Source organism: Macaca thibetana, chromosome 6, assembly GCF_024542745.1.
Source record: "Macaca thibetana thibetana isolate TM-01 chromosome 6, ASM2454274v1, whole genome shotgun sequence".
Taxonomy (NCBI): Eukaryota; Metazoa; Chordata; class Mammalia; order Primates; family Cercopithecidae; genus Macaca; species Macaca thibetana.
In genome coordinates, this window is record NC_065583.1 from 168,952,777 (window position 1) to 168,975,550 (window position 22,774).

General features: G+C 41.4%; 2 protein-coding genes across 8 annotated transcripts in view; one reads left to right on the forward strand and one right to left on the reverse strand.

The window, feature by feature from the left end:
* MTRR (5-methyltetrahydrofolate-homocysteine methyltransferase reductase) overlaps nt 1–1,833 on the reverse strand; it is a 31,341-nt gene extending 29,508 nt beyond the window's left edge. For 2 of the 6 annotated variants that reach the window (XM_050792936.1, XM_050792940.1), the window contains exons 1-3: nt 1,741–1,824; nt 925–1,079; nt 51–204 (exon numbers count right to left, since the gene is read on the reverse strand). In XM_050792936.1, coding sequence (XP_050648893.1) covers nt 51–179 — 129 coding nt within the window. In that variant the 5' untranslated portion in view covers nt 180–204; nt 925–1,079; nt 1,741–1,824. Of the gene's footprint in view, nt 1–50; nt 233–924; nt 1,080–1,740 lie in introns of all 6 variants that reach the window. The other 4 variants (XM_050792938.1, XM_050792939.1, XM_050792937.1 and 1 more) reach the window with 4 other exon arrangements.
* A 91-nt stretch (nt 1,834–1,924) lies between these two features.
* Nucleotides 1,925–11,758, forward strand: FASTKD3 (FAST kinase domains 3). Of its 2 annotated transcripts, XM_050792942.1 has the most exons (7): nt 1,925–1,997; nt 2,837–4,292; nt 4,960–5,045; nt 7,944–8,118; nt 9,270–9,339; nt 9,660–9,774; nt 11,378–11,758. In XM_050792942.1, the coding sequence occupies exons 2-7, from the start codon at nt 2,861–2,863 to the stop codon at nt 11,471–11,473; spliced, it is 1,974 nt and encodes a 657-aa protein (XP_050648899.1). In that variant the 5' UTR covers nt 1,925–1,997; nt 2,837–2,860; the 3' UTR covers nt 11,474–11,758. The 2 variants fall into 2 exon arrangements, 1 of the variants encoding a protein (XP_050648899.1); XR_007726227.1 differs by lacking the exon at nt 11,378–11,758 and having other exon boundaries at nt 9,161–9,339; nt 9,660–9,688.
* Nucleotides 11,759–22,774: the final 11,016 nt, after the last annotated feature.

Genomic DNA, 22,774 nt, shown 5'->3' on the forward strand with positions numbered 1-22,774 from the left:
AAAATTCTTCAAAGCACAAAACGGTAAAAATCCATTGTAACAGCTCTAACCTTACTGGATTCACTAATACAGTGCAGATCTGCAGAAAATCCATGGACCACAGCTTGCTCACATATTTCTTCCGCGATGGCCTTTGCCTGTCCCTGCTGTGTAGCATAGAGTAACAGAAACCTCCTCATCACTTCACGGCATGTAACGGTGAAACTGAAAAATGGGGGAAAAAAGAGAGATCCTGTTTTTAATGAAATAGTAACAACCTAAAGGTATTGATTCTCCCTCAATCTTTAAGAAACAATGCAACAATACCCAAACGTAATATGAAATAGCCTTTTCTAAATTTGTTTTTGGCACTAATCTTAAATGAGCCTAAATAAGAATTCATCGAATTAAGGAGAGTGTAGGAATGAAACTCTAATTCTATGGCTCAGAGATCAGACTATCGGCTCGGAACTACTTGGGTTTGAATCTGTGGTTCCTAAGTGCAACCCTGTAGGCAAGCTTCCCAAATGACCTGTACCACAGCTCCTCTATCCTAAAAATGAGACTTTTACCACCTACCTGAAAAAGGATGTGGCACAAGAAAAGAACCTGAACAAAACTTGAGGCACAGTATCATTCCCAACAGTCTTAAATATATTTTGGTGTCCCCTTTCTTAAAAAATATAAAAGCAAAAATTATATTAAAATGATAGGATTCTTGGTTCCTATTTGATCCTAATGCTAAAGAAACTAATCATAGTACTAAAGGTAACTGAAGCACATCAGTTACCTTTTTTGTATTTAATGGAAATCAAAAATACGTGAGTGTATGGGCATATTACATACAGGTGCATATAAAGAAAAAATACTTCCAATCCACTTAAAACATTTTACTAACACGTTTTTCCTGAAGAGATAAGTAGCAGTAAAACAAACGATACTCACAGATTTTTTTTTCCTTACTCATCTAATGGCTAAAACTGGTGGGCTGTCAATTTGTGGAGACAGATTTAAACTGAAACCCAAACCAAAATACTGGCTTTTCGTGAATGAACCGCCCAGAACGGCACCTGGCACAAAACAGGTACTCGACAAGTTATCTGAAAGAGTAAATGAACAATATGAAAACACTACACGTTTACAGCTCACAGAAAACGGCGGAAACGATGATGAAAATCTTACTACAGCTAAAATTTCTATCACTTCCCATGAAACACACACATCCTGAGGACTTCCCGGGATCAATCAACCCCTCAGCCCTGCTACTGCCCCACAACCCGGCACCACGTTCCCACTACTCTCAAAGGAGGCCGGAGCCCCAGCAGCCCCAGGGGCGGCGCGGAGGCGGTGCGCAGAGCTCACTGCCGCGTCCCGCCACGTGGGCTCTCGGAAAATCCCCGGTTCCCCGGAGAGCGCCGCCCCAACCCGACACGTTCCCCCGTTCCTCGCGTCCCCGAGTGCGGTTTCCCTAGTCCTAGAAAGTGCCTGGAACCAAAGGCAGAACAGGCGGAGAGGACCCACACCACCCAGGAGCCCCCGCGCGCAGAGATCGACGCGCTTCCGGGGAAACCAAGGCCAAGGCCAAGCCCCAGCCCGAGGCCGAGCCCGCCCCTGCGGCGACCCCCGGAGCTCGAGGGGCGTGGGAACCATGGGCGCAAGCCGGCTGCCTCCCCCCGCTCCCCGGCCCGGGCCGCCTTTCCCTCGGGATTAGTACGGGGCCAGCGGCCGGAATCCGGAAACCGTAGCCACCAGCGCTTTTACCTGCGCCGCACCACCCGAGGACACACCTGCACAGCGCGACTTCCACCAACGCTGCGCCCGTGCGCACTGCCGTAGTGCCCATGCTCCGTACCTAGGACCAATAGGAAGTTCCGAAGGGGACCTGGGCCAATCACATTGCGCGGTTGTGAGTCGTGCTCCCGCCCCGCCCCGCCCTGCCCCGCCCCGCGTTTACTACGGTGGCCCACGACGCCCAGGCGCTTCCGCGGCCACCCGGAGTGATTGGCGGGCGGAGGGCGGTAGGTGTCCACGCGGTCTCTCCGGCTGGGTGTCACAGACCTTATCGGCTTTCTCCTCAGGCTGCGCCACCCTGCCCGTGTCTCAGCGCAGGTCCCCGGGGCGCCGAGTTTTGGGGGTGCTCGGCCCGCGGGTCCCTTTCATTCCTAGGAAGACGCGCCCCGGGGCATCACGCCTGTCTGTCCTGCACACTCGTGTTCCCAAATCCTCCTGCGGCGTCTTTAGATCTGGACTGGCCGCCACACCTTCTCCCTTCATTGGTCTATGTTGTGCTTTTTCTTTTCCTACTTTGTTTCCATTGCCGACGTAGACCCTTTCCCTCAACCCTGTCTCCTGACACCGAGGGGAAACCAACAGCTTAGGGCCTTTCCAGCGCGTTTTTACTCTTGCCTTGCTCTAACCTCGCGTAATTTCATCCACTTTACCTATTCTTTGTTTGATTTCTATTCAAATGCAATTTCTTCCTTCAACCAACATTTAAGGGCCACCCTTAAGAGCTACATTGCCTGAGTTTGAACCTTAGCTCTGCCACTTAACCACCTGCATAAACTGGGCAAAGTAACTTTGCTCTTCAACTTCTACTTCATGTAAAATGATGGTAAAGGTACTTAATCTGTGTAAGTTAATAGAAAGTGTTTAGCAAGTAGTAACGATTGTTATTGTTGGATGTCAGCCACTTTTCTAATTCTAGGATGCAGAGACCTTGCTCCTCTGGTGTTTATATGTTATCCATCCTTTTTTTTTTTTTTTTCCTGGTACTCGTTTGTAGTTTCAACATTGATGTTGGGTCAATCATGTTCTCAATGTATTTAACCTTGTCTTTTTAAATGTTTTAATTTAGTTATCAAATTGAGAATCTGATGGCATGGCATTAATCACCTTGAGGAAGAACCTTTATCGTTTATCTGATTTTCGGATGCATGGAGCTGCTTTGAAAAGTCAACCTCTAAATCATGTTCACAAGGTAGTCAAGGAGCGCGTGTGCCCTTGGTTCTGTTCACGACAACCTGAGCCTTTCAGGATCAGGTTCCATCATGCCCATTGTAAAAAGTTTAATTCGAAAAATGGAAATGACCTTCATCCACTCAATGGGCCAGTATTCTCTCAAATATCTGACTGGGTCAGGCTTGAACAAAATGTTAAAAATGGGGAGAGTCAGACGTTTTACAAGAGACTGAGCAACTTGACTTCATCAGAAGAAGTGCTAAGTTTTATAAGCACGATGGAAACCCTCCCTGACACTATGGCAGCAGGAGCTTTACAACGAATTTGTGAAGTGGAAAAAAAGGATGGTGATCAAGGGTTGCCAAAAGAAATACTGGAGAATAGCATCTTTCAAGCTTTATGTTTTCAGTTGGAAAAGGAACCCTCACAGCTGTCAAACACTACTTTGGTGACTGCTTTGCAAGCTCTGATTCTGTTGCATGTGGATCCTCAAAGTAGCCTGTTACTGAACCTGGTGGCAGAATGCCAAAATCGTCTCAAAAAAGGTGGCCTGGAAGTTCCCAATCTTTGTGTTCTTGGGGAGAGTCTGATTAGACTGCACAGTTCGGGTTGTGTGACACTAGAACTGATTATAAATCAACTGCAAGGTGAAAAATTGGAAACATTTACCCCAGAGGATATTGTGGCCCTTTATAGAATCTTGCAGGCATGTGCTGAAAAAGTGGATGAACACCAAACATTTTTAAATAAGATAAACAACTTTTCCCCTTCAATAGTTTCCAACCTGAGTCCTAAATTGATTAGCCAAATGCTCACTGCCCTGGTGGTTCTTGATCAAAGTCAAGCATTTCCTCTGATCATAAAATTGGGCAGATATGTCGTGAGACATGTCCCATATTTCACTAACGAGGAGCTTAGGAGAGTCTTGGAGGCGTTCATGTATTTTGGGTACCATGACAGATTTTTTACAAAAGCCCTAGAGAATCGTGTAGCTGCGGTGTGCCTCACGTTGGATCCTGAAGTTGTCTGCGGAGTCATGGAGTACTGCGGTAGAAAACGGATTCTTTCAAAACCCATCCTCAATGCAGTGGCAGAAACTTTTGTTTGCCAATCAGAAAAATTTTCACCTAGTCAGATCTCTGCATTAATGGAACCATTTGGGAAACTCAATTATTTGCCACCAAATGCCTCTGCTTTATTTAGAAAGCTGGAAAATGTGCTATTCACTCATTTCGATTATTTTCCACCTGAAACATTATTGAAACTTCTTCATTCATGTTCACTGAATGAATGCCATCCAGTCAACTTTATGGCAAAAATATTCAACCCTTTTTTCCTTCAACGGCTGCAAGGTGAGTTGGTTATAAATTCTGACAGTTGGAAAAAGTTAACCTTTGAATTGGCAGTGGTTTCAAGTCACATATAAAGGCAGTGTGTTGCCTTTAGTTTTTCTTCCATAGTGATCTGAAGATGAGACCTGAAGTTGACAGATGCTGGCATAAACACAGAGTTAAAGCATGCTAGGAACTCGTATAAAGGGAGGAAAGCTGTCTCAGATAAACTGACTTTTGCCTTATCTGAGAAATTGCAGCATTCTTAGGAGATACAGTGATGGTAGTGGAAATAGCCACATTAACATGTTAGAACTTTTGATGAGTGAGCAACTGTATTTTTTTTTTTTTTTTTTTTTTTTTTTTGAGAGGATGGCATCGTTCATCTCGAATCAAGGCCACCCACATATTTCCGGAACTCCATAGTTAAAGGAAATTTCCACTAATTCTGTGAACATATTTTCTTTCTTTTAATTGTACTCGGTAGCTAGGAGCTGGGTTCTTGGAAGCCAATTTCATTGGTGGCAAGAGGAGGGCAGAATTATTTCTAACAAGTTCATTTCATAGTGTCATTTAAAAGTACAATACTTCTGTCTGGAGTGTGTAAATTGGTGTTGAATGTTCATGATGTTCTCTCATACATACCTCAATTCAGACATAACTGTGACTGGGATGCTTTCTGTTTTAGGTGAAGAATCTCATTTGGACAGATTGAGTCGGGCACGACTGACCCAACTTTTCTTAACCGCAGTCCTAGAATGCCCTTTCTATAAGGTAAAAGCATGAACTGTATGTGGCTTTATTTCCCTATGGGTAGTTTCCTATTAAGTTCCTTTGCTTTTGATCTGTCTCGGTAACCTCCTGAAAAAGCAGAATTTCATTTATTTGGAGTTAGTTGCCACCAGATAGGCTTTTCTTTGATAAATTGACCCCATTTTCGTGTTCTTGTTCTTGAAGGAACAGTTTCCTGCTGTGTAAGATTTCTTAGGAGATTTTATCAAGTGCTGCAGGCACGTGAGTTACAGTATTTCTCCATTCTCTCTGAAGGTTTTACAGGGTTTTACTACTAGCTTTACTACTAGGTTTCCCATAGCTGTTTGTTATCAAAGTGTGAATGTCTGGACTGCACAAATACCTAAATTATTTGCAAGTACAGTACACTGTTAAGCCAAGCCAGAAATTTCACTTTTATCTAATAGAGTTTAGTTTACCTAGTTTGCTCTTCCCATAAAGACCTAAAATGATTTATCCTATTATCTGTCACATTCCTTATGTAGAATCAGAAATAGTGCACCAGACTATAATATTCTCTCTCCGCTTCTCTCTACTTGACTCTGAATCTTAGTTTAGAGTATCTGATTTTTGAAATAAGGTAATAAGAATGGAAAAATACCCCTTTTTAAAAACAGCTTAGACGGTACTAAGTTATATAAAGATAAGTAATAGTTAATCCCAATCTCTTACCATTTCTAAAGGAATAGTATTAAAAGCAGTTTCTGTGCCTAAATGTATACAGATACATAAACACTGTCTGTTTTTTTTTCTCTTTTCAAGGAATGAGACTGACTAATCAAAGTATACTTTGCTTTTATGTCCAGTATATCATGGCCATCCCTTGAGGCCCGTGCATACAGATCACATGCTTCTTTTTAGAAAGACATGATATTTCATGGTGTTTATTCTACTATTCTACTATCAATGCACTTGGAGGTTTTTTGCAACTTTTGTCTCTATCAAGAATGCTATAATAAACATTCTTGCAAATCCTGTCATACTAGAGCCTTTTTGGTTTTTTTCATAATAAACTAGATTCCTAAAAATGTGATCACTGGATTAATTTTTGATGGATAATGACAGAATTTTTTTCCCTAATAGTACAGATATCACATTTCCCCAGCAATGAATGAAGATGGCCATGTCTCCTCCACTTCTATTGCGGTGTGTTAGTAGTCTCTTTAATTTGTGATACTCAACGACATGAAAGAGGGCATCATATCTTTTAAGTTGCATATTAATGAGCATTAATGAAGTTTAGCATATTTCCAAATATGTGTTGGCCATTTACATTTCTTTTGAATTGCTTTCTACACCTTAATTTATTTCTGTTGGATGGTTTGTCTTTAAGGACTCATTGTAAAACAGATATTAACTATTGTGAATGTTGTACATATTTTCCCCTGATTTATACTCTTTCATTACTTTTTAATATTATTTATGATGTATTTTTAAATGTTCTGTAGTCGAATATGTCTTTTATGACTTCCAAGTTACCCGTCTAACTTAAGAACATGAATATTTTACAACATTTAAAAAAATATATCTTTTAAATTTTATTTAGATCTTTGATCTAAAAGCAAAATTGAATTTTTATTTATTTGTATATGTATTCTAATTAACAAGTAAAAGTTGTATATACTTATTGTGTTCATGTTGTTTTGAAATATGTATACATTGTCAAATGGCTAAATCAAACCAATTAACATGCGTATTACCTCCATACCTATCATTTTATTTTGTGGTGAGAATATTTAAAATGTACTCTTGCCGGGCACGGTGTCTCATGCCTGTAATCGCAGCACTTTTGGAGGCCAACGCGGTTTGATGACCTGAGGTCAGGAGTTCAAGACCAGCCCTTGCTAACATGGTGAACCCCCGTCTCTACTAAAAATATGGAAAATTAGCCAGGCATGGTGGCACACAACTGTAGTCCCAGCTACTCTGGAGGCTGAGGCAGGAGAATTGCTGGAACCCGGGAGGCAGAGGTTGCAGTGAGCCGAGGTCATGTCATTGTACTCCAGCCTGGGCAACAAGAGTGAAACTCTGTCTCAAAAAAAAAGAAAAAAAAAAAGTATTCTCAGCCATTTGCAAGCATACAATCATTCTTATTAACTATAGTCAGCATGTTGTACCACTTGGAATTTATTAGAGTGTGTAACGGATGACAGAAGTTTAGTTATTTTCCAAATAAATAACCATTTTTCCATCATCGTTTATTAGATTGCTATCCTTTTCTTCCTAAATTGGAATGTCACTTATGTCACATTTACCATTACAGACTGAGTATCCCTTATCCAAAATGCTCCGGACCAGAAGTGTCTCAGCTTTCAGATTTTTTCACATTTTAAAGTATTCTCATTGTATTTACCAGTTCAGCATCCCTAATTCAAGAATTTGAAATCCAGAATGCTTCATGAGCATCTTCTTTAAGCAGCCTGTCTGTGCTCAAAAGGTTTCAGATTTTTGAGCATTTTGGATTTTGGATTTTCAGATTAGAGAAATTAAACCTGTGTTGAAAACTTGAGTTGTGTGTACTTAAGACCCTTGGGACAATTCTTAGTTCTAGAAATGTTTCTTGAGCTGTTAGCATTATTATGTTTCTTCTCACTCCCTCCTCACTCTTTTTTACCTTCCTTCTTTACTTTTCTTTCTGTTTATAGTAACCAGTGACTACTGTAAAAACACATATAAAAGACATTTTGAACTATTAGACTTGTATTATAACAATAGACTTTGCATTGTCATTTTGAAAGAGATGCCTGTCCCAATTCCTGGAAAAGTATCATACCTATAAAGTAGTGTTATATCAAACTTTTCTACCTAGGTAACCTTCAATTTATTCTCAGTTTTTATATCTTATTTTTCTTTCTCATGTTTGTGCTTACGATTTTTTAGGGTCCAAAACTCCTTCGTAAATATCAAGTGAAGTCATTTGTTACCCCATGCTGTTCCCTGGAGACCCCTATGGATTCTCAGCTTTATAAATCTGTGAAGATTGGGCTGATTGACCTTTTAGGAGCAAAATTATATTTTGCTCCAAAAGTGTTGACACCCTATTGTTATACAGTAGGTAAGTAGTATAAGGAGTTTTGTTGTTTTAAACCTAAGCATCCTGTTCGATTTTGGAGATACATGGGACTTAAAAGTAATAGAAGGTCTCTGGAAATGCAAAATGGAATGGTCCCTTCCCTGAAGGCAAGTTGAAACAGGTGGTTAGCAGCAGAGCTGTTGCGTCAAGACTGTCTGGGTTTAAGTCACACATATTAGCCACGTATGTCCTGGGCAGAGTATTTAACCTTTTTCTGCTTGCTTCTTCCTCTGTAAAATGATAGTAATAGTGACCTCAAAGACTTATTTAAGCACTAAATAAAATAGTACCTGGAACATAGGAAATGCTCACTAATTGTTAGCTACTACTATAACCTAGGCTTGCGCTGTCCAAATATAGTAGCCACTAGACCATGTGGCTGTTTAAATTTAAGTTATTAAACGTTTAAGAAAATTCAATTCCTCAGTCACATTCCAAGTGCTCGGTAGCCACATGTGGCTCATGGCTGCCAAATTGGACAGCGCCTTTATAATGATTTCCACATCACAGAGATTTCTCCTGGGTGGCACTGACTAGAGACTCCAAGTCCTCTGTCCTTACAGTTCTTCTAACTTGATGAGGAGAAGAAAGCCTTCTCATAAAGGACAGCAGTTCATAGGCTTCAGATGGTCACCTCTCTTCTCTTTACGAAAGGAACTGCAGTTTACCAGAGGGGAAGGACAGCGAAGCCTTCTGTGCTCGCAGACCAGGTGTCTGGGTGCAGCATGCTTTCTTTACTTATCATGGAGGCGCTGCAAGTTGGAATGATGGAAGTTATGAGTTGCATAGATGTCTCACGGCTTAACTCTAGGGTTTTCTTCAGTCTGGATTGAAGGATCTCTGCCACCTGTTATAAGGGGAAAGAGAAAGCATGCGTGGTTCTTGTCATACCCCAGATAACTTCAGAACCCATTCTGTGGTTTAGTGTTATTGAGCTTTCTTAATTTAAGGCTGACTTGATTGATCATAAAGCCAATTGAATTAAAATTCTCACCATTGTCTGGTTGTGGTCATTACTTTGCAGCCTTCAGTCCAATTGATCAGTGCAATATGGAAGGAATCAAAGCAGAGCAAAGGAAGATAGTGTTTGTGAGGGTATCACACGAGGAATTTTTCCTTTCTTCTCTTACCAGATGTTGAAATTAAATTAGATGAAGAAGGATTTGTATTGCCATTCACAGTTAATGAAGATATCCATGAAAGGTACAGAAAAATATTGTGTTTTTTTGCATTACAAGACTTGTTGAGGCTAATAAGCAGTGGTATCTTTTTCTCAAGAAGGTGAAAGAAATAGATATGATTCTGGAAATTAAAATACTACATTTCAGAATACTATGTCGGGAAATTCTTTGTAATATTTTATAAGCATTAATATTCATAAGATCAAATTCATGATTCATTTGAAAATAATATTGGCACATAGTAATAGCCAAATCCCAAATAAACTTTGGCAACTAAAATATATAATAAATATTTCAGATTATTTTAAAAATTAAGTTTTTTTCTCCTTTTTTATTTTTCAGGATAGCACTGTGTATTGATGGTCCAAAAAGATTTTGTTCCAATAGCAAACACTTACTGGGAAAAGAAGCTATTAAACAAAGACACCTACGCTTACTTGGTTATCAAGTTGTTCAGGTAGAGTTTCACCTATTTTTTTTGTTTCCCAAAAGCAAATCCTAATTCGAATTTTTTTTCCAGGTTACTGTTAAAAAGTAATTTGAGGCACAGTAAAATTTTAAAGAATTTGATCAAACAGCAGTTATTGAATTGGACAGCACAAAACCCAAAATGACTTGGGAACACAAGAGGGAGGCTTTTATAGGAAGAATGCAATTACACAAAGAATCTACTTGATTGGTTACAGTTATATGTTCTTGCTGCCTTGTTTGAACTATTCTGTGGAAGGTTCCTAGTTATATAATTATTAGTTTGTGAGATGCTTCTGACTGGTTGAGCTTAAGTTCTGTTTTTCTCCAGTAGAAGCTTTTACAAGAAATAGCCTAAGTTAAATTTTGCTTAACATTTGCACTTTTAAACAAAGTTAAGGTTATTTTCAAGGCCTAACTAGCTTGGTCTGCTCAGGGATTTTTCAGGCACAGGCTCCATTTTAATTTACTTTTACAGTGCTCACTGGTCTGCCAGCCCAGTCAGTGGACCACCGATCTTATGTCTAGTTTAAATCCCAATGTTGGTAATTTGGCTTAAATCTCTTGACTTATATTTTGAAATACAGAATTTTCAGAGCTTTGATTTTTCAAAAGTGGGGCCTACCTATATTCATTATAAGCTCTGCTTAACTCTGCTGTTAGACTTACTCAATTGTTGGAATATATGTTCTGTTTTAATTTCTCCTTGATTTAATAAATAAAAGTGGACATGATAATCCATTAAAATAAGGAGCTTCACCAACACTTGATATTTAAGACCTTTTAAGTATTTTCACCGTAGATAATGTAAGAATGTCTTATGTGAGGGCTCAGCAGTGCGTGAGAAGGAGAGCTGCCCTAATTCTCTAAGCTGTCTATACTAGGCAGCACTGTGGTTTCATATCTGCTGACTTTTTTCTCCATCTTGCACATCCCCAGCTGAATATTCCTAAAACTAATCATGCCAGTGTGTACTCAGAAGCCTTCATTGTTTCTTTACTGCTTACAGAATAAAGTAAAAACTTCTCTACATCTTAACATTCAAGACCCTCCATGGCTGGCCTGCAGCCAGGCTCCTGGCACGTGATTACTACCTGGCCCCTCTGCTCCCAGCTGAGCAGGCTCTCTCCTTCGCTGAGCCTCCTGCTGTCTCTCTTCATTCCCTCTTTGTCCCTGCTGCGTCTTCCCGCTCTCTGAATACCTACCTTCCGGCAGTTTGTCGGCATCCCCACCCTCATCTAATGAAATGCCCACTCCCTCTCAGCACTAGATCACCAACCTACAGCTTGTTTTTTATATTTATTGTGTAATTTAACTTGCCACCCAAGGTGTGAGCTCCTGGAGAACAAGAGATCATGTCTGATTCTTATTTACATATTAATTCATCCAATATTTACCAAGCCCCTTCTCAGTGCCAGGCGCTGTTCTAGACACTGGGGATACAAGATGAAGCCGCTAGTTGGGATATTTGCCTTTCAGGAGCTTACATTCTGCTGTGGGGAAGCGTGTAAGAAACAAACAAGGTAACCAACAGCCAGAGGAACCTCAGATTTTGAAGGATCTTGACCAGTTTTACTTTTCTACCTTTATAGATCCCCTATTATGAGATTGGGATGCTAAAATCAAGACGTGAATTGGTGGAATATTTACAAAGAAAACTGTTTTCTCAAAACACTGTTCATTGGTGACAAGAACGAATACTGGCTTCAGAACCCAAACAATGAAAGAACTTGCATTTTTATGGAACTCAGTATTAAAAGAAGAATACAATGTGAATTAGCCACTTCGCAGAATATGTTCTAGACTGGTGATCTGGAAGCATCTATAGTTTTCCTTACACTATATATACATTTATTGTGGTAAAATGTAAAATTAATTTTAATTTAATACTAGTGTCACAGATACTTTTTTTACATCAAACAAATGATCATGTGCAGTAAAGGAATTCAATGAATAAATGTTATTTTTAAGTATTTTGTCATAGTTATCTCCTAAATGAAAGTATTTTGCTCTTTAGAGACCTTTTGTTTTCTAACAGATGTAAGGAAGAAATTTTATCTCTATTCTATGAGTGGAAGTGAGGTGTACTGTAAGGAAAAGGAGCAATGAGAAATAGAGTATAGTGCTTTGGATATAAACATAGAATTAGGCAGAAACAATCCTTTAGTTAATAAGATGTATTAGTATGGGAACTTTTTTTAAATAAACATTTAGAGAAATGGAAAAGCAATTTAGGTAGGTTTTTGGGGGAGGTGTTTGGAGGGAGGATCTTCTAAATTGTATATCAAGAATGAATTAAATCATCATTAGTTCATTGCAGATCCTTCATTGCCTCATCACAGGTTACAGTTTCAAGGAAGAAGAGGACAAGACGGCCAAGGTCACAGCACTACTTGGTGGTGAAGTCTGAGTGTCCAACCCCAAAGCTCTGCTACTCCATTTGGCCCTCTTGTCCTCATGATCATGTGCTGAGCCCATGCTGAGCATGTTAGCATGATGCTTGTATGGATCTCACATGCCTTCTGATTTAGGTATTGTTCCTATTTTACAGAGAAGTAGGCTAGCTCAGGATGAATGTTCTACCTGATATTTCATTCATCACTAGTGATGAATGTCAGATTTGAATCTTTCCCAAAAAGCAATAAAATGTAGTGGCTAAAAATTTAGGTTCAGGACTCCTACAGCTTGGATTTGAGTTCTAACTAACTGTGACCTCAAGCTTTGGTTTCCTAAGAGCTACTCTTACATTATAATGGGATTTCTGTCTTAGTCCCTTTGGCTGCTGCAGCAAAGTACAAACTGGGTGACTTAAAACAACAGAGATTTACTGTCACATTGCTGGAGGCTGAAAATCCAAAATCAAGGTGTCAGCAGGCTATGCTCCCCATGAAACCTCTAGGGGAGATCCTTTCTTGCTTCTTCCAGCTTCTGGTGGTGACAGACATTCATTAGTTTGTGGCAGTGTAACTTACCTGCTTCCATCTTCACATGCCATCTTCCCTTTGTGTCTGTGTGGCCCTGTGTCTTCTCGTGGCCATTAATGTGCGTGTGTCTCTGTCTTCACATGGTGTTCTCCTGGTTTGACTGTGTCCAGATTTCCCTCTTATAGGGATGCCAGCCATATTGGATGAAGGCTTACTCTAATGACCTTGTCTTGATTAAATCTCTAAGGTCCCTATGTCCAAATAAGGTCACATTCTCACAGACTGGGTCAGGACTACGATATGTCTTTTTTGAAGGAGGGAGGAGGGACACAATTGAACCTGTAACAGGTTGAAATGATAATTATATAAAGCACTTAGAAAAGTGCCTTGCACAGAGTAAGCACACAGTGCGAGTTAGCTAGTATTAGTCTGAATGTCCACCCCATCATGCTTTTTACTTCACTTTACTTATCTTTAGAATAGGAAATGGAAACTGGATGAGCTAAGATCACTTTTTGTCTTCAATTATAAAGAGAGACAATGGAAGCAAATGGAGATTGAGCGGGAGATAGGCACGGTAGATTTTGATGTATCCGTGTACCCAGCTGACCTTGCCGGTCATTTGGGACCCGGCTTGGAAGGATTCTCACATCTCTCTGAAATCTGGGTAATTAGCTGATTTACACTTTTTCTCAGCTCTTAGATGACTTAAAACAGGCATTCCTGACACTGAGCCTAAGATCTGTTCCAGACCACATCAGGCCTCAGAAACCCCTTTCACACCTCCTTGCAGCTAATATCCAGTCCTGTGTCTTTTTCTGCCTTTTGTGAACTCAGGTTCCCTCCTTGGCCTCTGGTCCACCCTCACTGTGCTATACACCTCTCCTTATGACTTAGCTAATTCTTGGTGCGAAACTCAACCCAGAAATGTGGTGTGAGGTTAACAGCATACAGCTTAAGGAGCAGAGAGGGACTTAACCAATTAAAGAGCCACACGAAGAGGTAATGACGGTCTGTTATAAATGCTTTGAAGAAAAATACAGCCCGAGCATTCTTCACCTGTGCTGTTGATGTAAGTCCATCTCATCCATTGCAAGCTTTTCCCTCTTTACTCATCAGAATCAGATGCTCTTCCTGCAGTTTTCGCTTGCAGCCTCGGCTGAGCCTGTCTCATTTGGCTCTCCCCTACCGTCTTCACGTACGCATTCAGCAGACACTCACAGCTCTGATCATGCTGGGGCCACTCAGTGCTCCAGGTCCAGGGCCAAGTAGGAGAAAGCCCCTGCCCTGGCGGGGCTTGAAGCAGGTGAGATTAACGGGTTAGTGAGCAGGCGATGGGAGTGGTGAGGACTCTGGCACCCCAACACACAGGCAAGGCTCTGGGAACACAGAAACCTCATGCCCGCCTGGGCAGTGAGAGAGAGCCTCACAGTGCTTTGTAAGCTGAGTTTTAGAAGGAAGAGAGCAGGGTCTGGGGATGCAATTGTCATGGCTGGAACATCCAGTGTAAAGCATACAGGATTGGCCCAGGGAGGGAAGCTAGACCTGCCTCTGGCTCTGTTCAAATTTTAATCCTGAAGTACATGAAAATAATTTAGGCTAATAGAGAAATATAAGGTTGCTGAGCGAATTTGACAAGCTTTGTCAAATCATAAAGCTAAGTCTGAATTATCAGAGTTTGTCAAATGATAAAGCTAAACTGAATTCTCAGGCTGATGAATTAATTTGTATGTCTAGACCTGTACAAGCAAAAGTGATGTGAATGTATCAGTTGCAATTACGTATTCAAGATGATAGCTCTTGCAACTATATATTTGATAATACTTTTAATAATTGCATAACCTTGCTATATTTGTTTTCAAAAGTAAAGCAAAACAAGAAAAATGAGTGAAAAAAAATTGTTTTACTTGCTAGCACAACCCTTGCAGCAACAGTGATATTCTTTGGGCCTATCAATAGGGGGCAGCAAAGTTCAGGACTTTGGGCTGCCGCAGTTGAAACTAGAGGATCTCTGTGGGAGAGAGTGGATCCTCTCTGAATGTGTGTTGTGAGTGTGTGTGTAGATGGCAGGCAGGCAGGAGCTGTGGAAGAGTGTGGTAACAGTTCTGCCTGAACAACACAGACAGTTTTCTCTACCTTTCCTTACCTTCCTCTATGTAAGGAATGTGCTTCGCTTGGGTACATGTGGACACTTGCTAAATATTTGTTAGGCGGAAGAAAATATAGGAAGGAGAAAAATTCATCAATTTGATAGAATTCTGGGAAAACAAGGAAGCAGTCAATTCCTTCTTGAAAAAAAAAAAAAAAAAGGTATACCTACTAGAGTATGTGTGCAAATCCGGAGAGGGGTCTTGGCTCTGAGGAACCAGGCCAATTATCCCCTTAGGGCTGAGATCTCTGAAACTGGGAATGTACCCAGCTCCATTTGGAGTCTAAATACTTCATGTAGAAAGTGAAATGAGACACATCTTGTAAGCTGTTTAGCCCAGTTCCTGGAAAACAGTAAATACTCAGTGAGCATTGGGTGCGATTATTGTTACTGGTACACATGTGTTCATTCATTCTCAGTTAAACTTTATTGTACAGCTTGCGGTGAGGGTTCATATAAGGCATGGTCTATAAGAAGGAACATGACTAACTTGCCGATCAGGACTTCCAGCGCCAAGTAGGAGAAAGCCCCTGCCCTGGCGGGGCTTGAAGCAGGTGAGATTAACGGGTTAGTGAGCAGGCGATGGGAGTGGTGAGGACTCTGGCACCCCAACACACAGTTGAGAGAGCCTCACAGTGCTTTGTAAGCTGAGTTTTAGAAGGAAGAGAGCAGGGTCTGGGGACGCAATTGTCGTGGCTGTATTGTACCACTGTGAGCCTTTGACAACTGCCTTTGTTAATATCATCAAGGACGTAGTGCTAAGAAACTTTGTTCTCTAAAGCTTTGGTTGTTTGAAATCAGTTCAATAAACTGGAACATCTAACTGTTGTCTATATGAGCTGAGCCACATGGGCCAATCTGACCAATGGAGAAGCAGCTTCAATATCCCCCTCAGTTGCAGAGCTCTAGACGTGGGAATTTTGCACACAACGTTCCACATTTGTCTTCCCTTTGAGGGACCTGAATCGGCTTCTTAGGCCAGGGTTACTGTTAACTCTTTGGCACACAAACTTGTTGTGCTTGAGTCTCTCCAGCTCAGCTTCATTAAATTTTACCTACTCTGTCTAGTCCTGTGTTTGACTCGATGTCTCTTGGCTCCTGTGGTGTGCACTCTCCCGTGCTGCACGAGTCAGGAAACCTGACTTTATGTTGATGTTCTCCCCCTGTTGGGCTCCATCAGAAGAAATTTTGCCTTCATCCAGTACTTGTAATCCCACCCCAGAAAAAGCCAACATCTCCCTCCCACTCCCACGGTCTCCCATACAGAGTGCGCACAGTGTGTGGGTGGAGCTGATATTTTGGGTTCTAATGTTTACAAGAAACAATCTCTTTTAATAACCCTGCTGTTTTTGCTTGTATTATAGGAAATTTTCAACACACATAGGAATTGAAAGAAAAGTGTAAGAATTGAAAAAAAAGCTGGCTCAGTGGCTCATGTTGTATTCCCACTGCTTTGCGAGGCCACGGCAGGAGGATTACTTGAGGCCAGGAGCTATGATCATGCCACTGCTCTCCATGAGTGACAGAGCAAAACTCCATCTCTAAAAAAAAAAAAAGTGTAATAAGTTCGCAAGTCCCTCTATTCAGCATGAAAAATTACCATAATTTTCCAATCATGTTTCATCTATTCTTTAACTTTTTCTTTTTCTTTTTTTTTCCACTGGAATGTTTCTAGAGAAATCCAAGCTATCATATTATTTTAGCCTAAATACTTCAGTATTCACATATAACTGATAAGCATTTTTTTTCTTTTTTTAATCTAACCATTCAGCCATTGTTACAAATAACAAAATTAATAATTATTCCCTGTCATCATTTAATGTCTAGTCTATATTCTAAATTTCCTGTACTATCTCAAAAATATTCTTTAACTGTTGATGTTTTTAAGTCAGGATCCAAAGTCCACAAATGACTTTTAGAGACTCTACCGCTGAAGTCTCTTATGTCTCTAACTGCCACTCTTTCTCACCGAGTTTTCATGTCATTCGGTTATTGACGAAATTAGATCAATTGCCCTGTAGAATGTCCCACACTGCTGATTTGGTGTTGTCTAATTTGTTTCTCTATCTATCTGCTGTATTTCCTATTAAATCAAAGGGCAGATCCAGAGACTTGCTTCAGTTTGGCTTGAATGCCTTGGGAATGATGTTTCAGAGGGGGTGCTGTGGATTTCCACAGCATTGTGCTATCATTTCATGTTAGTGATGGTCATTAAGATTTATGTGTGAGTTCCTGTGTTGTCAGCTTGATCCCTCCACTGTGTGGTCCCCACAGCCTCTTACCTGACATTTATTGCCAAGATCCATTATTTGACTAGGTGCTGCAAAATGAAACAAAAGGAAGCAAAACAAAATCATTTCCTAATTCTATCATTCTTCTACTTTTATTAGCTTGTAGTCTTCTATAACGAAGGAATTTCTCCTGTTAACTATTTGCATACCCTGAAATAAAAGTTTATTCAGAAAAAAAATTCCTTCCTTGTATCAATTTTTAGAATAAAGGGTTGGGTGGTCTAGTCAGCTTTGTGTTTGTTCTAGGATGTTTATGAACTCTGGAACGTCTGCGTATTTGTTGTGCCTCAATCCTTTGCAGTCTTCTAACTGATGCTTAGATTATTCCATTTTGGGAGAGTGGGATACCCTTCAGGTTGGCCCCTTTGTCCTTTTGACCTTGTCATCTTATTTTGGTATTTTCTTTGCAGAACAGGATGTCCCAGCTCACATTATCCATTTCCGGTCTCAGACTTGGGATCAGGCCTCTCTCTAAGGAACCCTGGTTCCTGCAGGGCAGTGGCGCTCATTGCTAGAGTTGTCAGTATTTTTTGATTTATAATTTTGGTCATTTTTATTTCAAAATCAACAAAGTAAAAAAATTAAATTTTTATTTTTAAGTCTCAATTCATAAACTTGATAGTTAAAGTTACTAACCATAGGGATTTTATCAATTGACTGAGTTGGCCTCTAGGACAAACTCGATGCTAAACATGCTTTCTAAGTCTCTTGACAATATGTATGTCTTTTTACCAGGGAGGAGGCATGAAATAAAGGCCTTGTTTAATCCCACCACAGACCGCTAACACAGTGAAATCCCGTCTCTGCTAAAAAATACAAAAAATTAGCTGGGTGTGATGGTGGGCGCCTGTAGTCCCAGCTACTTGGGAGGCTGAGGCAGGAGAATGGCGTGAACCTGGGAGGTGGAGCTTGCATTAAGCTGAGATCATGCCACTGCACTCCAGCCTGGGCGACAGAGCGAGACTCCATCTCAAAAAAAAAAAAAAAAAAAGTTTTGCAGGATGGACAATGGCTTCCTTGCTCTAGGAGCTGAGGTCATGCTATTAGTCTCACTGTTAAATAGTACCGACAGAGTTCGGAGACTAATGCCAGCAGGTTATTTGGGCTTGTGCCTTTGAGTTCATAATGTGTAAAATTTTCTGGGACACTGTATTAGTCAGGGTTCTCTAGAGGGACAGAATGAATACTATATATATATGTATATATAAAAAATATATACATAAATAGTTTATATATAAACAATACACTCCCCTTTATAGATATCTATGTATCTATATATAATATATATAAATATATCTAGATATATATCTATAAAGGGGAGTTCATTAAGTATTAACTTACAGGATCACAAGGTCCCACAATAGGCTGTCTGCAAGCTTGAGGAGCAAGGAGAGCTAGTCGGAGTCTCAAAACTGAGGAGTTTAGAGTCTGATGTTCAAGGGCAGGAAACATCCAGCCCAGGAGAAAGATGTAGGCTGGAAGTAGGCCAGTCCCACCTTTTCACATTTTTCTGCCTGTTTTATATTCGCTGGCAGCTGATTAGATGGTGCCCACCAGATTAAGGGCAGGTCTGCCTTCCCCAGCCCACTGACGCAAATGTTGATCTCCTTTGGCAACCCCTCACAGACACACCCAGGACCAATACTTTGTGTCCTTCAATCAAGTTGACACTCAGTATTAACCATCACAGACATATAGATGGGCAGTCATCCTCCTAGTTAGTTACAAACCTGTGTTTATATGTCTCTCTTCCTCCGCGCCATCATGTAACATACCAGATGTAGAGGAATTCTTATTCCAATTAATTTTAAGATATTTTAGATCCTATGAATTAAAGTCCAATCATGTCGGACCCCTTAAATGAGTTTACAGTGCAATTTTAAAATGGAATAATTGTAAAAGCTTTTAAGTGTAAAATGGAGACATTGACCTTATGTTTAAAACCTCTGCATTATCAACAGAAGAGTTAAAGAGAGAGGAGGGGAGGGAGTGAGATGGTGGTGTTTTAATGTATTCACGGGTTACTTTCCCTCCTGATTCCACCACAGCTAACAGAGGTTTACAAGGTGGGGTGGAGGAAACCTGGATGTTGCTGTGTTTCCCAGCTGGCTAGGTGCCTGGCTGAGAGTCAATGGCTAAAGCATCCTGTCGTCCAGGCCATGGTTCCGCCTCAGAGTGGTTGAGAGCCCTCATACCAGCTCTTTCTTTCGAGATATTTGTACATCTTTCAGGAAGAGCACCCACTGGCTATATTACCTGTGCCAAGTCACTTAACCTCCCTTCATGTTGGTTTTCTCAACAGCATGAAGAACTAGATAGGTCTTCCAGCTTAAAAAGTCCATAGGTTTAGATCAACTCAAGATGAACATAACATACATGCCATGCAAGGTGTAGTGAAGCCACAGCTAATGGGACATGACAGCTGCCTTCACTGGTTTCTTCTTCCCTGCCTCACATTCATAGAAAAAGCACTTCAAAATCTTCCGTTTTGTTCCGATGTCAAGAGAAATGGCAGGGGATTTCAGTTGCAGGGTGGCCTCTGCATCTCCTGAACTCTTGTGAACTGCCTATTTTCCTTCGCTGATAGGCTAGGGTCCCTGCAAGGGATATGCTCACAAGACCTGTTGGGGAGATGCAGGCAGCAGCAGTCCCAGCAGGCAGGTATCACCGTGCTGTGTACACAGTCAGGGCGCACTCAGTCAGCCTAGGCCAGAGCAGCGCAAAATGGTACAGAGATTGTCAGCTCTGAGAGCCTGTGTAAATTCGTGATGCTGGAATGGGATTTGGAGGTTGCACAACCCATAATCCTAAGGTTGTCATTAGAAACACTGAGGTGAGACCGGGTGCAGTGGCTCACGCCTATAATCCCAGCATTTTGGGAGGCCGAGGTGGGTGGATCACTTGAGGTCACGAGTTCCAAACCAGCCTGGCCAACATGCTGAAACCCTGTCTCTCCTAAAAATACAAATATTAGCCGGGCCTGGTGGCACGCACCTGTAATCCCAGCTACTTGGGAGGCTGAAGCAGGAGGATTGATTGAATCTGGGAGGCAGAGGTTGCAGTGAGCCAAGACCATGTCACTGTACTCCAGCCTGGACAACAGAATGAGACTCTGCCTCAAAAAAAAAAAAAAAAAAAAAAAAAAAAAAAAAAAGAAAGAAAGAAAGAAAGAAAAGAAAAAGAAAAGAAACACTGAGGTGGAGCTGATCCTCTGTATGTGTGATGGTTAATGCTGAATGTCAGCTTGTTTGTACCGAAGGATACAAAATATTGTTCCTGGGTGTGTCTGCGAGGGTGTTGCCAAAGGAGATTAATGTTTGAGTCAGTGGGTTGGAAAAGGCAGACCCACCCTCAATCTGGGTGCACACCATCTAATCAGCTGCCAGCGTGGCCAGAATATAAAAGCAGGCAGAAAAATGTGAAAAGACTAGACTGGCTTAGCCTCCCAGCCTACATCTTTCTCCCGTGCTGGATGCTTCCTGCCCTCGAACATCAAACTCCAAGTTCTTCAGCTCTGGGACTCAGACTGGCCTCCTTGCTCCTCAGCTTGCAGATGGCCGACTGTGGGACTGATATGGTTTGGCTCTATGTCCCCACCCAAATCTCCATAATTCCAATGTGTTGGGGAGGGACCCGGAGGAAGACAGCTTGAATCATGGGGGTGGTTTCCCCCATATTGTTCCCGTGGTAGTGAATAAGTCTCATGAGATCTGATAGTTTTATCAGGGGTTTCTGCTTTTGCATCTTCCTCATTTTCTCTTGCTGCTGCCATGTAAGAAGTGCCTTTCACCTCCTGCTGTGATTCTGAGACCTCCCCAGCCATGTGGAACTGTAAGTCCAATTAAACCTCTTTTCGTCCCAGTCTTGGGTATGTCTTTATCAACACAGTGAAAACGGACAGGGAACTTGTGATCATGTGAGTTAATACTCCTCAATAAACTCCCATATAAAAAAATATATAATATATATCATTATATAGATATATACACATCCTATTAGTTCTGTCCCTTGAGGGAACCCTGACGAATACAGTATGTTTAACCCAGCCCCAGTGTGTGTCCTTACCCTATTCATTTGCCTCCTTTGAGAGGAGGGTTTTCACGCTTCTTTCATCCTCCCCTTCTCCTGCACAGAACTTTTGAGTACAAGTACAGACATGAAGAGCCCAAATGTATCAGACTCTGTGACCTTGTATTCCACTCATGTACCTGGGAATACATAATAAGATTATATAGGAAAATACATTTTTAACAATTTTGATTATCTTAATAATCAAAATTACCACAGTCTGTCTTGCCCATGGTTTCATCTGTCTCTGGTACCCTGCCCTGCATCCTCAGGGCCTCACATCTCATTCCACCCTCATCTCTGGTGGACCATTCCGTGGGGCTATGACTCACCTCATGAAAGTAGCATCTCACCTCCAGTACATGCCCCTGTCTTTTGCTGTCAGCCCCAGGGCTCTTCGGACACCAAGGAGGCAAGATACTTCAGGGGAGCCTGTGAGGCCCCGGGGCGGGGGTCGTACAAGTTCAGGAGTTAACAATTAAAGGAGCAAGCCTCCACCAAGCAGACAGGAGCAAGCGATGAAACAAGCCTCCATGTTGATCCTCTGGGACAATTCTTCAAGGCCTTTCCAGGCCCCTCAGAAAGGTTCATGGCCAGCACCAGTTGCCCTCAGCAGTGACCTGGGTACTGCATCCTTGGTGTCTCTCCCGCTTTGCTTCTCGCTCCTCTTGGTCCCTCTCTCCTGTTTCCTGGAATTACCTCCCAAATAAACTCAGGCCCTGTCTCAGGCTCAAATATTTGAGTTCCTACTATATGCCAGACTTGAGCCATCTGTATAAGTTTGTTCTCATGCTGCTATAAAGACCTGAGACTGGGTAATTCAAAAAGGAAGGAGTTTTAATTGACTCACAGTTCAGCATGGCTGGTGTGGCCTCAGGAAACTTACAATCATGGCAGAAAGCAAAGGGGGAGCAAGGCACCTTCTTCACAAAGTGGCAGGAAGGAGACACGCCGAGTAAAGGGGGAGGAGCCCCTTATAAAACCATCAAATCCTGTGAGAACTCACTATCACAAGAACAGCATGGGGGAACGGCCCCCATGATTCAAGTATCTCCACTTGATCACTCCTTTGACATGTGGGGATTATGGGAATTACAATTCAAGATGAGATTAAGGTGGGGACACAAAGCCTAACCATATCACCATGCAAGAAAAAGATGTAGGTAACCTTGCCCTCAAGAGATCTTGGTCTAGGACATGACAAAATGTCACCTACTGACATTGAAGTTAGCAGATTCACATCTGTATAACTGCGTAAACTTTACTAATTTCTTTTATTAAGCAATTAGCTCAGTCTCAGTTTCAGCTGAATTCCCAAGATAATTGGTTTCAACTACCTTCACTTTCCAAAGTATGATACCGGGTCACCGATGCAAAGCTTACAAAGTCTTGTGACCGTTAGTTGACCTTTTTTGTGTCTTTGGAGACATCGAGAGAGGTTGAGAGAGGCAATAGATTATAAGGGCTTAAAAAAAATCGTATTTGGCTGATGCTTTAAGTATGAGTCATGCCTTTCGTGACTTCAGCCCATGGGAGAAAAATAAGAGCCCTCTTTTC

What these genes read in the sequence shown, in the direction of transcription:
- FASTKD3 (XM_050792942.1), top strand. Translation starts at nt 2,861, where the DNA reads ATGGCATTAATCACCTTGAGGAAGAACCTTTATCGTTTATCTGATTTT. An exon ending in TTTCCTTCAACGGCTGCAAG is followed by an intron (nt 4,293 to 4,959) that starts GTGAGTTGGTTA and finishes TTTCTGTTTTAG; the next exon opens with GTGAAGAATCTCATTTGGAC. An exon ending in AATGAAGATATCCATGAAAG is followed by an intron (nt 9,340 to 9,659) that starts GTACAGAAAAAT and finishes TTTATTTTTCAG; the next exon opens with GATAGCACTGTGTATTGATG.